Below are 13158 nucleotides of genomic sequence, written 5' to 3' on the forward strand. Positions count from 1 at the left end.
TTAATATAGACCCCCCCTATAGATGTGGATAACTTCGAACTCATCGTCGGTGCCCTTCATCCTAATATACCTTGCTTTCATCTCCCTCCAAAAACTGTTAAATGTACCAGGGACGTTCTGAAATAAGATTATGATTCTCTTGCCAATATATTGTGAAAATCGAACTCGGGACCCATTTGTGTGCATAAAGACAGTGTCCAGATCCCAGAACATCTCCAGCTTTAATTTTTTTAACATTTCAAGCTCTAAATTGACAGCACTGCGAAAGCTGAACGGGTATGCTGGAGCACCATAACTCAACAATATATGAGTGCCCAACAGTTCGATGAATTTTCCATGAGGTCCAATAATCACCATCCTTGCCGGTACTGGCACTCCGAGCTCTTGGGGTTGTTGGAAAATCCTCTGCAACTTCTTACTACAATTTGTGTCGTTAAAAGGAAGTGCCAACCAAGGCATTGTCTTAATTTCATTCAAGAAAGAATCTTCAACCATGCGACCACATGTATCATCATGATGCTCGCACCAGCCGTGTGTGTATATAAGAACAATCTCAAACTCTTTCGAGTTTTCTGACAACTCTTGATAAAGCTTCTTAAGTGTCCCTGTGGTGTGTAATTCATCATGTTCATCTAGACATGGACAAAAATATAAGCCCACTGCCTTATGATCAAGACCATCGAGGGGTACCTGCCAATTAAGTAGCATTTGTAAAGAAAGAAACCGATGTTAGTAAAAGTATGTATAGTTGAATGTACATATGAAAAAACTAGTAATACAAAACAGCATACTTGTCAAGGCATACAGAAGAACAAAGACAATAGCGAACTGCGTGGATGCCTAGGAGGTAAGGTGCCCTCCTAGTCGTCCATTAGGGGAATTAGGCGTTTTTCTATATATATAGGCGTATATATTAGATATTTATGTGCATACATTTTAATTGATTCTAACAATAATTACATTATTAATTTAAAGATTAGTCTATTTGATTGAAACAAATAGATTTTACTAACTTTTGTTTGTTTAATTTTGAGACTCTTGTTAGAAGTATGATGGTTCAATACTTGATTGTACAACTTTATAAATTTAACCACTTAAAGACGAAAATAGGCAAAATCAAATCATATATTAAAAAAAAGCACACATTTACGTATAGCTGATTGCCTAAATCTCCTAATGTACGCCTAGGTGTCGCTCACCTAGACTCTGCCTAATTCGCCTAACCTAGTAGAATCAAGACGGTTGATTTCAGCCTAGACGACGACTAAGCAACGTCTTAATAACTATGCAAAACAGACAAATATCTTTATTTTTTGTTAAGAAAACAGACAAATTTGTCTGTTTTCTTAACAACAAAACAGACAAATTTCTAATATCGTTAAAATCAAAAAATGGTGATTTAGCATGCATACCTGGTCTCCATTGTTGTTGACGAGATAATCACGTTCAGGAGTGGCCAAGAGTTTTTGAATGGAAAGAGGCTGCTGCATAAGTAAATTATCTTCCGAATTGATGGATTGTATTCTTTCGTTGGTAAAAGGATAAGCAGCAGCTCCGTACCTGAGAAACAAAGGGTCGGCATCATATTGCAAAACAAAACCTGTTGGGTCAATGATTACAGAACAAGGCATTCTGTGATAATTGTTAAACAGGTTTTCAAGGCATTTCCTGCATTCTAAATCTGAAAACGGAATGGCAGGCCATGGCATTGTGGAAAACATTTTCATAAAAATTTGATGAGGATCGGGAGAAAAATGATCATTAATTGCAACAAGGACGATCTCGAAATCACCTTTGGGCTGTAACTTATTATGTATATCCACCAAGTGTTTTGACACTGTGCCCAAATCGTCGTAATAAGCTGCGAGTGTCATAAAATATAAAACAACAAACTTGCCTGACAGATCCTTGGCCTTAACCCGCTGTTGGTTGGATTTGATAAGAAAATTCCTTTTTTTGGTGAATAAAAGGGCCGACAAATCGACTGTATCACCAATTTTAATAATGTTGCAACTAGTATTGTGCACCTTGTCTGTTTTTGCTTTGCCCGGATTGTTCCTCTTATTCTTGGATAGGATTGTGTCCTGGTCACAATTCATCTTTCTCTTTCTAACATATCGGATGGCCTTATACACATCATCATTATTTTTACTACTGGATGATGATGATGATTTGTTATGATGTTTGTTCTCTAGTCGTATAGTTGAGCATCTTTTTGTTGCGCCTCTTGTTCCTATTAAGAGAAGTTAAATGGTTCCTCTTTCTCTTATTAGATGATGATGATGATGATTGGTTCCTCTTTCTCTTATTAGATGATGATGATGATGATTTAGTGTAAAGATTAGATATCTTCTCCTCTTCTTCTTCTTGTTTAGACATATTGTTCATCTTCCTCTTCTTCTTCTTCACAACGGCACAACGGATTGAGGTCCCCAAATCACTCCACATCTTCCTCTTGTTGTTGATGGGTGATGATTTTGATTTATTCTTCCCCTCCTCCTCGACAACATCATCATCATCATCATCATGTTTACACAAAATCCACTTTCCAGCAGGAGGATCCATCGATTGATTGAGTTTAATTTTGATATCTGAATTATTCTGGGTTTTACTTGTTGTGTGTGTCTTGCCACAAATCTTCCTTTGCTGTGTGTATATATATAGGCTTCAGGTCGTTTATCTTCTACTGCCTGTATACTTCCTATTGGGCCGCCCAACCCTTTTTCGGGCTTTGTTTCCAAATATTTATTTATTTAGTTTTCAAAAATATTATATATTATATAGGTGATATGATATGATATATAGGTGTTTGAATAATAGTAGAAGAAGAAAATTAATTATAAGGGGGGACTGGTCTTAGTACGATCATAAATAAAATATAATTATATTATTCTACTATATTCAAACACCATATTTTTATTTATGAATACAATAAAAATATTATTTTATTTAGTTTTAAAAAATATTATTTTATTTAGTTTTAAAACTAAATAAAATAATATTTTTGAAAACTAAATAAATAAATATTTGGAAACAAAGCCCGAAAAAGGGTTGCCCGACCCAATAGGAAGTAGAGGTGCACATGGGTCGGGTTGGCCGGGTTAGAGGCGATTTTACAACGCGACCCAGTTAAATCGACTTGAATTTTTTTAACCCAACCCATAAAATATAATTTCGTTACCCAACCCTACCCGTCGTACATCGGTTTGGGTCGGGTTGGGTTGGTTTGGATGTGTTGAACGATCCGATAAAAAAAGTTCCAATAATATTTATTATCACTCATTTTGAAAATTTAGATAAAAATAAAATTTGTATAATTATAATTATAGTACTAATATTTAAATTTGATTAACATCATAATTTTAGTAATGTATATCATATCGTAAATTATATGCATAACTAAATGATTTAACCATACATCTGTAAATGAAAATGAATATGCAAACAAATAAAATTATTACTCACGAAACTTAATATGATATTGGAGATGAGAAAATAATACACAACATATTTAAGATACTGTAGTAATTACGTGAAAACATACGAGAAGAGGCGTAAATATATGTCAAACTTAAAAAATTATATAAAATTATGGATATATATAAAAATATATACTAGCATAATGATCGTTGCGAGACACATGTAATTTTCTAGTTTATTATATTATAAGGATATAATGAGACTACTTTAATATAAACCAAATTTAAAATATAAACTAGAAACAAATATTGTTTTAAAAAGAATACTTCGAAATATAACACATATTGTACCGTTTGACATTACACAAATATCTGAATAAAAATATATTTTTAATTAAATTATGCAATAAATAATTTATGTTTGTTTATAAATAAACATCAAATATCTTATCACTCTTAATGAAAAATCTAACTTTTACTACTTAGTGGTGTAATTTATTTATATTTTCAAAAATTTTGAAAAATGAATCGAGCCGGAAGGGTGGACTCAATTGGTTAAATAGATGAAAAATTGTGCTCCCGGTCACATATTCAAATCACGCATTTGGAAACAAAGCCCGAAAAGGGTTGGGCGGCCCAATAGGAAGTATACAGGCAGTAGAAGATAACGACCTGAAGCCTATATATATATATATATACACATCAAAGGAAGATTTGGGGCAAGACACACACAACAAGTAAAACCCAGAATAATTTCAGATATCAAAATTAAACTCAATCAATCGATGGATCCTCCTGCTGGAAAGTGGATTTTGTGTAAACATGATGATGATGATGATGATGTTGTCGAGGAGGAGGGGAAGAATAAATCAAAATCATCACCCATCAACAACAAGAGGAAGATGTGGAGTGATTTGGGGACCTCAATCCGTTGTGCCGTTGTGAAGAAGAAGAAGAGGAAGATGAACAATATGTCTAAACAAGAAGAAGAAGAGGAGAAGATATCTAATCTTTACGCTAAATCATCATCATCATCATCTAATAAGAGAAAGAGGAACCAATCATCATCATCATCATCTAATAAGAGAAAAAGGAACCATTTAACTTCTCTTAATAGGAACAAGAGGCGCAACAAAAAGATGCTCAACTATACGACTAGAGAACAACATCATAACAAATCATCATCATCATCCAGTAGTAAAAATAATGATGATGTGTATAAGGCCATCCGATATGTTAGAAAGAGAAAGATGAATTGTGACCAGGACACAATCCTATCCAAGAATAAGAGGAACAATCCGGGCAAAGCAAAAACAGACAAGGTGCACAATACTAGTTGCAACATTATTAAAATTGGTGATACAGTCGATTTGTCGGCCCTTTTATTCACCAAAAAAAGGAATTTTCTTATCAAATCCAACCAACAGCGGGTTAAGGCCAAGGATCTGTCAGGCAAGTTTGTTGTTTTATATTTTATGACACTCGCAGCTTATTACGACGATTTGGGCACAGTGTCAAAACACTTGGTGGATATACATAATAAGTTACAGCCCAAAGGTGATTTCGAGATCGTCCTTGTTGCAATTAATGATCATTTTTCTCCCGATCCTCATCAAATTTTTATGAAAATGTTTTCCACAATGCCATGGCCTGCCATTCCGTTTTCAGATTTAGAATGCAGGAAATGCCTTGAAAACCTGTTTAACAATTATCACAGAATGCCTTGTTCTGTAATCATTGACCCAACAGGTTTTGTTTTGCAATATGATGCCGACCCTTTGTTTCTCAGGTACGGAGCTGCTGCTTATCCTTTTACCAACGAAAGAATACAATCCATCAATTTGGAAGATAATCTACTTATGCAGCAGCCTCTTTCCATTCAAAAACTATTGGCCACTCCTGAACGTGATTATCTCGTCAACAACAATGGAGACCAGGTATGCATGCTAAATCACCATTTTTTGATTTTAACGATATTAGAAATTTGTCTGTTTTGTTGTTAAGAAAACAGACAAATTGTTTTGTCTGTTTTCTTAACAAAAATAAAGATATTTGTCTGTTTTGCATAGTTATTAAGATGTTGCTTAGTCGTCGTCTAGGCTGAAATCAACCGTCTTGATTCTACTAGGTTAGGCGAATTAGGAGGAGTCTAGGTGAGCGACGCCTAGGCATACATTAGGAGATTTAGGCAATCAAATATACGTAAATGTGTGCTTTTTTTAATATATGATTTGATTTTACCTATTTTCGTCTTTAAGTGGTTAAATTTATAAAGTTGTACAATTAAGTATTGAACCATCATACTTCTAACAAGAGTCTCAAAATTAAACAAACAAAAGTTAGTAAAATATATTTGTTTCAATCAAATAGACTAATCTTTAAATTAATAATGTAATTATTGTTAGAATCAATTAAAATGTATGCACATAAATATCTAATATATACGCCTATATATATAGTAAAACGCCTAATTCCCCTAATGGACGACTAGGAGGGCACCTTACCTCCTAGGCATCCAGGCAGTTCGCTATTGTCTTTGTTCTTCTTTACGCCTTGACAAGTATGCTGTTTTGTATTACTAGTTTTTTCATATGTACATTCAACTATACATACTTTTACTAACATCGGTTTCTTTCTTTACAAATGCTACTTAATTTGGCAGGTACCCCTCGATGGTCTTGATCATAAGGCAGTGGGCTTATATTTTTGTCCATGTCTAGATAAACATGATGAATTACACACCACAGGGGCACTTAAGAAGCTTTATCAAGAGTTGTCAGAAAACTCGAAAGAGTTTGAGATTGTTCTTATATACACACACGGCTGGTGCGAGCATCATGAGGATACATGTGGTCGCATGGTTGAAGATTCTTTCTTGAATGGAATTAAGACAATGCCTTGGTTGGCACTTCCTTTTAACGACACAAATTGTAGTAGAAGTTGCAGAGGATATTCCAACAACCCCAAGAGCTCGGAGTGCCAGTACCAGCAAGGATGGTGATTATTGGACCTCATGGAAAATTCATCGAACTGTTGGGCACTCATATATTGTTTGAGTTATGGTGCTCCAGCATACTCGTTCAGCTTTCGCAGTGCTGTCAATTTAGAGCTTGAAATGTTAAAAAATTAAAGCTGGAGATGTTCTGGGATCTGGACACTGTCTTTATGCACACAAATGGTCCCGAGTTCGATTTTCACATATATTGGCAAGAGAATTATAATCTTATTTCAGAACGTCCCCGGTACATTCAACAATTTTTTGGAGGGAGATGAAAGCAAGGTATATTAGGATGAAGGGCACCGACGATGAGTTCGAAGTTATCCACATCTATAGGGGGGTCTATATTAATCGTGATAAGAAGATTGTAGCATCTTTCCCATGGTTTATGCATGCTCATCTTGATCAGGGCTCAGAAGCAAGAAAGTATATAACCGTGTTTGGCCCGATGTTCTGACAAATTGTGGACTTATTGCATTTGATCAGGACGGATCGATTGTTAGAATGAAAAAAGACCCTGACTTGGACAAAATATGGTATTTCCCTTTTATCAGGATGGAGATATGGAAAACGAGGTCTCGCTGCATGTGAGAGAGTACATTAATATTAAATGTAAATTAGAATGTGTAATAAAGGGCCAGACCCAGAAGACTGCTACATGACATAATGATGATGAAAGTAATTCTGGATTCTGGTTTTGTATATGTACTGTGTACAATGATGATGAAAGTAATTCTGGATTCTGGTTTTTGTATATGCGTTTATATGAAAGTAGCGACCAATGGTTGTGTGCTTGACTTGTCTCTGCAGCTGTAATGAAATCTATGAAGGAGGATTTTGGGCATCTGATATGGCAGCCTCCCAGGTAACTATATATTTTCTTTGAATCTGTTTTTGGACCCGAGTTGTTTTTCTTGATTTCTTTGTGGTTTCTCGCTTCGAGCTGAGCTGCTGTAGTTTTAAGTTGCGGTTTTTGGAGGTTTCTGAGCAATTTGAAAGCCGTAGGTATTGTTTAGTGCTGCTGTGGGGTCTGCAGAATCAGGGTCTGTTTCTCTGGTTTTGTGTGTGTTATCTGTTGAAGCTATGCAGATGGGTCTGCAGGGTTGCTTTCTGTTTTCGGGGGTGGTTCGATCTGGGGTTTCAATTTGCTGCAGATTTTTGTCTCGAGTCTGGGAGGATTTGGTGCAATGTTTTTTGTGGGATTTCATTTTTTCTGCAAGATTTTGCTTCGGGTTCTGCTGTTGCTTTTTTCAATTTCTGGATTATAGCAGTTCAGGGGTCTTGGGTTTTTGTGCTTCACGTCTCGAGCTGCGTGTAGAGAATTTGCTGGAGTATGGCAGGTTTATGTTTTTGCTGTGCTGCGTTTGATTTACATGGTCCTTGGGAGCAGATAGAGATTTTTTTCTGTCTGCATTTTCCTGGATTTGTCGAGCTCATGGACTGTTTTTTGTGTTGGTGATTGGTGTGTGGTTGGTGTTTGGAGTGTGCATGTTTTTCTCTTCTTGGATGGGAGGCATAGGTAGTGCTGCGTGGATTTCATCTATTGGCTGGGAGTTGGCAATTTTCTCCTGGTGTTTAATTGGAATGTCATGGTCTCTTTTGGAATGCTGCCTTTTGCTTGTTTAATTTGCTGGTCTATTTGCTTAGACTAGCTTTATTTTTTAAGTTAGTGTTTTTCTCTTTCTCAAGCTAGTCCTTAGAATTCTTGGAGTTTTGTTTCAAGTCTTCTTTGTGGCTAGTTCAAACTCTTTGTATATTCTTTTAGTCTATTAGATTTACGAGGCTCGACCTCATTTACCAAAAAAAAAATCCTTTACAAAAACCAAAACAGGGTAGCACAAACTGAGCTCTTTTGCTTTAATTTTATACTAATATAAGATATTCATGCATATCTTGGTTCGTTTTTTTACTTAATTTTCAGAGCTCATGATTAGGGGGATTTCCCTTGAAGGCATGCATAAATTTTAAATGGGAGTGCAAAGTGATTTTAAATAAGGATCTATTGGACAAACTCAAGTTATGGGGTTACAAAGATATGACACACTTATTCGAGCTTGACAGATTCTAAATGGTTTTAGCTGTACTACTTGGTCATAGGTGTTGATGCTGTGTTTTGTACAGTCCTCGAATTTTTGAGAAGGCTGGGATAAAGAGAGATGACCACAAGCTACTCGCCACCATAGGTATTGGAATCTGCAAAACTATTTTTGCTCTGATATCAACATTTTTGCTAGACAAAGTCGGACGGTGCCCACTGATGCTTTCGGAGTATGGGGGCCATGGTAGTTGCTCTACTCGTACTCTCAGGCTCATTATTTGTTATTAATCACTCGCATCAAAAATTCTGGGTTGTAGGCTGGAGAAGCAAGAAGAGGACAAAAATTGATTCAGAATTCTAGGTTTGTATCTTCTGCTCAATTTTTGTGTTTACTGCTCCTTCCATTACAAATTATCAGGAATGCTTGCTTAGTTGCGCTTAAATTGGTAGTTTTTCTGTTTAGAGCTTTTTTCTTTGGCCTTGCTATTAAACACTGTATACATAAGAAGAGCATTATTTGGCAAATACATATGAAGGATTAATTTCGTTTCATATACAAATTTTGATTGCATGACAATGATACTCTGATGTCGGAAAATCTGCAACTTCTTATTGCTGTCACGAGCCATAAGACCAACGCCATTCTACGCAGACTCCTCAAACAAAGCCATTCTTGAACTAATAGAATAAGGGTAACTTGATATTAAACAAAGAAAAAAATTATCTTTGATCCAATATTAAAGGATTAAGAAGCTACAGTATGGATCCTCTTAGTCATGTATGCCGCAAATCAAATATGTAAATTTATAAAATTTTGAGATAATACAAATAAAAGATTTTTAAGAGTTTAGGCATAAATAAGAAGAAATATTAAATATACTAAAGATTGTGTCATGAAATATCTTGATCCAAGCTGCAAGTTTCCAAATTCCTTTAATCTCATGTTCCATTATTTCCATATGTGTATACAAAATCAGAAAGAGGGTCATTTGGACCCACAGTTTGAATTACGTGATGACAAGGTAATAAGCAATTGAATATGAACAAACCAACATGAAACATAATTGCAGACCTTCTGTAGGAGGCAAGTTGACATTGAAAAAAGCTTTACTAAACCTGCTATCAGTGATACCTCCATGTTCCCTGGATGATCCACTTACAATTAAGTTATCTTGGCACAGGAATTTTTTGGCTGCCGGAAAAGTTTAAAGCAATATAGTGCATTAAAGAAAATGAAAACCATTTTCATATAGGATATATGGTGGTTTCGGACTCTTTGCTTTCTCTCTCCCAAACTCGATCAGATTCAAATCAAGTTGTAGAGCGAAGGAAAAAAAACAATGGAAATGCCCTCCGTTTTAAACACAATTGATTTTATCGTGCAAATTTTATGTATAATACTTTAAAATTATTTTCAATGAATTAATGTATGTGTATACCTGTACAGTTTTTGATTCATCTGTTTTGAGGGTATGCAGGCCGTTGCAGTTCTTAGGAAATGGGCAGGCAGCCCTTGGAATTCCCAGGAAGTGGCCAGGTACCATAGCCATGGTATCATTATACTTACTTTCAGTGTTTATTTTATCTTTAAGTTACATATTAATCCTGTGGGGGTTTAGGTCTATATTGAAGGAAAAAAACAATGGAAATGCCCTCCGTTTCAAACACAATTGATTTTATCGTGCAAATTTTATGTATAATTACTTTAAAATTCTTTTCAATGAATTAATGTATGTGTATGTGTGTACAATTTTTTATGCATATATTTTGAGGGTATGCAGGTCCCTTGCAGTTCTTAGGGAAATGGGCAGGCAGCCCTTGGAATTCTCAGGAAGTGGCCAGGTACCATAGCCATGGTATCATTATGCTTACTTTCAGTGGTTTATTTTATCTTTAAGTTTACATATTAATCCTGTGGGGGTTTAGGTTTATATTGAGCTCCATATAAATTGGGTTTTGCGGATTATCCATCTTATGGAAGTTTATGTTGAGCTCTCATACTCTCTTTGGACCTTAAATATATAATCACTTTCTTCCGAGCTTTGTTTGTTCATTATAAGATGCATGACATAATTAATTTATCTTTAATTTTGTACGTCTTTGTTCTTCTCTGTTTTTAGATATTTTCTGATTTATGTAGGATGCCTATGAACATCTCTTTTAGTTAAGTATTCAGGCCGCTAATTGTGACCACAATGCGTTATGCATAAAGGCATGCTATTGAATTCAACAGCCACATTAAGTTTATTCATTCACATTTTTCCAGGCTTCCTATCAGATCCCTCAGATTTTGGTGGTGTTGTATTGTAAAAACAGACGAAATTAAAGGAAAAAGCAAAGAACTAAATTTGAAATATCCTATGCGTTTATATGAAAGTAGCGACCAATGGTTGTGTGCTCGACTTGGCTCTGCAGCTGTAACGAATCTATGAAGGAGGATCTTAGGCATCTGATATGGCAGCCTCCCAGGTAACTATATATTTTCCTTGAATCTCTGATCGATTTAAAATTGATTGTTTAAAGCATAAATCATATATTTAGCTCTATTATCTCTCTTCCAAATAATATGTGTGGATTTTAGGCAAAAAAAATTTTGATTCAAAACTTCAGGTTGCTCAAAGTTCCCTTACATGAAAATATTAATACCTTTAAATTTACTGCACATGGATGTGACCTTCTGAAACTGTGCAGTGCATAGGTCAACAAGTACAACCCAAAGAGGTCGTGGCTATGTTTTTTTCCTGTAAATTGATATAAATACTTCTGTACTTCATGTGGCTTCATATTGTTTAACAGAGAAACGTTTGACAATATGTGTCTACATATAAAAAAGGAAGTTATAATAGGCTGTCGTGAGATCTTAAATTTAGCCCAATTGTGTATTTAAATTCTTTTAGGCGTAATTATAAACAATTTTTGCTTTTTATTTTCCCTTATACTATTTCTTTAGGTTTAAATGTGCTTTGCTGAACTGCTTAAGTTGTAATTTAGGTGCAATATTTGGTAATATTCCACCAATAGTGGTGTCATTATTATTAAACTTATTTTGGATGTTATTTGTCGTATAAGGTTTACAATACTGGATCCATACCATTAACGGGTGAGTAGCTTTTGAGTATCATGTGGAGGTGCACCTATCTGTCATGCCATCCATTCTGAATTTGATGGTTTTCTCCGTTTATGTGGTCTAGCTTGCTGATATGTTAGCACAGGCTACATACTATATTTTCCCTTTTTCATCTCTTTTTCATGTAATTAAAAGCTTTGTCCGAGGGGTAGGTCTAGTGAGTTTTTTGGTGTGGTGGTTGGGGGTTTCGATGCTGGGTTGTAGTAGATCAGAGTTTTGGGTGGTTTTGGGACATGGGGAGTGCCCGAGGTGTGGGATTCTGTCTGGAGTGGGGGTTTTATTTTGCAGGTTTTAGGTCTGAAGGTTTAGATGGGTTTCTGTTAGTGCTGTTGCAGGTCGTGTAGAGAGGTCTGGGTTTTTTTCGAATGCTGGAGAGGTTTTGCTCATTTTCAGTGTGGAGTTTCGCTTCGAAGTCGTGATGCTGTAGTTTCAAGTGGTGGTGCTGTTGTAACTTCGAGCGAAGTCTGCAGAATAGGGGAGTTGTTCGTGCAAAGTTTCTCGTGGTGTGACTTCTGTCTGGGGTTTTGGCTGGGTTCTGTTATTGCTGGAATTTGTTTTTGGGCCCGAGTTGTTTTTCTTGATTTCTTTGGTAGTTGCTCTACTCGTACTCTCAGGCTCATTGTCTGGTATTTATCACTCGCATCAGACCGTTCCTTGGGCTGTTATTTTGGCAATAATTTCGGTGTATTGCTTGTGTCAGTGTTTAAGCATTATGCTCAGGATTACAACCCTTGTACCGATATAAAGAAAAGCTTCAACCTACGCAGGCTTCTTGGTGATATGCCTAGCATTGAAACTCTTAAGGGCAATATCATCAGCCTCTGGATAAAAGTTTAACAAATTAGATTTCTTTCCTTTTCTTAAATTAAAATATCCTTGTGTTTTAATTTAATAATGTACATACATAGTTTTTGGATCCAGGTTTAACTTTTCACAATTATCTAACCTCAACAATGGAGAACTTGAAGACACTGAAATTATGTAGTGTTGCATTTAATGACGTGTATGTGATTTCAAATGCTCTGTGCTTGCTCAGAAGTATGCCCATGTTGGAATGACTTGAGATAAAAGTGGTGAGTGCTAGTACTAAATTGTGTATTAATTGTTAAAATATTGCTGAAACTTAGATGAGGCACCAACTGATAATTTGTTCTTGATTTCAACTCACGATGCAATGTATATGTTACACTCTTGTAATGCAGGGTTGTGACATGAACTGTGGGAGAAACGTAGAGTTAACAGCTGGACAATATTTGGAATCACCAGATTGTGAGCATGTAACTCTAAACCAACTCCAAAATGTGAGCTCCTTTTATTAAAGCTTTGTGAATAGAAATTCAAATCTATGAGTTCAATGCACCTTAAATTACGTACAAAAGAGACAAATAAATTAGGACGGAGGGAGTATCTTGGAGGAGTTGATCTGGCCTCCATGAATTCTATGAATTGATAATAGAAAGTGAAGGTGACAGGACAAATATTCATGCAACTTAATTCCTGAAGGATAGAAAACATGACCAGGAATTGGTCTTTGAGACATGAGACCTATTTCTTAAAACAGGTACATTCAGTCAGA

At 35.7% G+C, this 13158-nt stretch overlaps 1 protein-coding gene across 1 annotated transcript; it reads right to left on the reverse strand.

The window, feature by feature from the left end:
- Positions 1-2166, reverse strand: LOC141704606 (putative nucleoredoxin 1). The gene is made up of 2 exons (XM_074507822.1): positions 1413-2166; positions 1-690 (listed from the first exon to the last, which is right to left on the reverse strand). Exons 1-2 carry the CDS (start codon positions 2097-2099, stop codon positions 1-3), a joined length of 1377 nt encoding a protein of 458 aa, XP_074363923.1. The 5' UTR covers positions 2100-2166.
- Positions 2167-13158: the final 10992 nt, after the last annotated feature.

Source organism: Apium graveolens, unplaced genomic scaffold, assembly GCF_009905375.1.
Source record: "Apium graveolens cultivar Ventura unplaced genomic scaffold, ASM990537v1 ctg8049, whole genome shotgun sequence".
Classification (NCBI taxonomy): Eukaryota; Viridiplantae; Streptophyta; class Magnoliopsida; order Apiales; family Apiaceae; genus Apium; species Apium graveolens.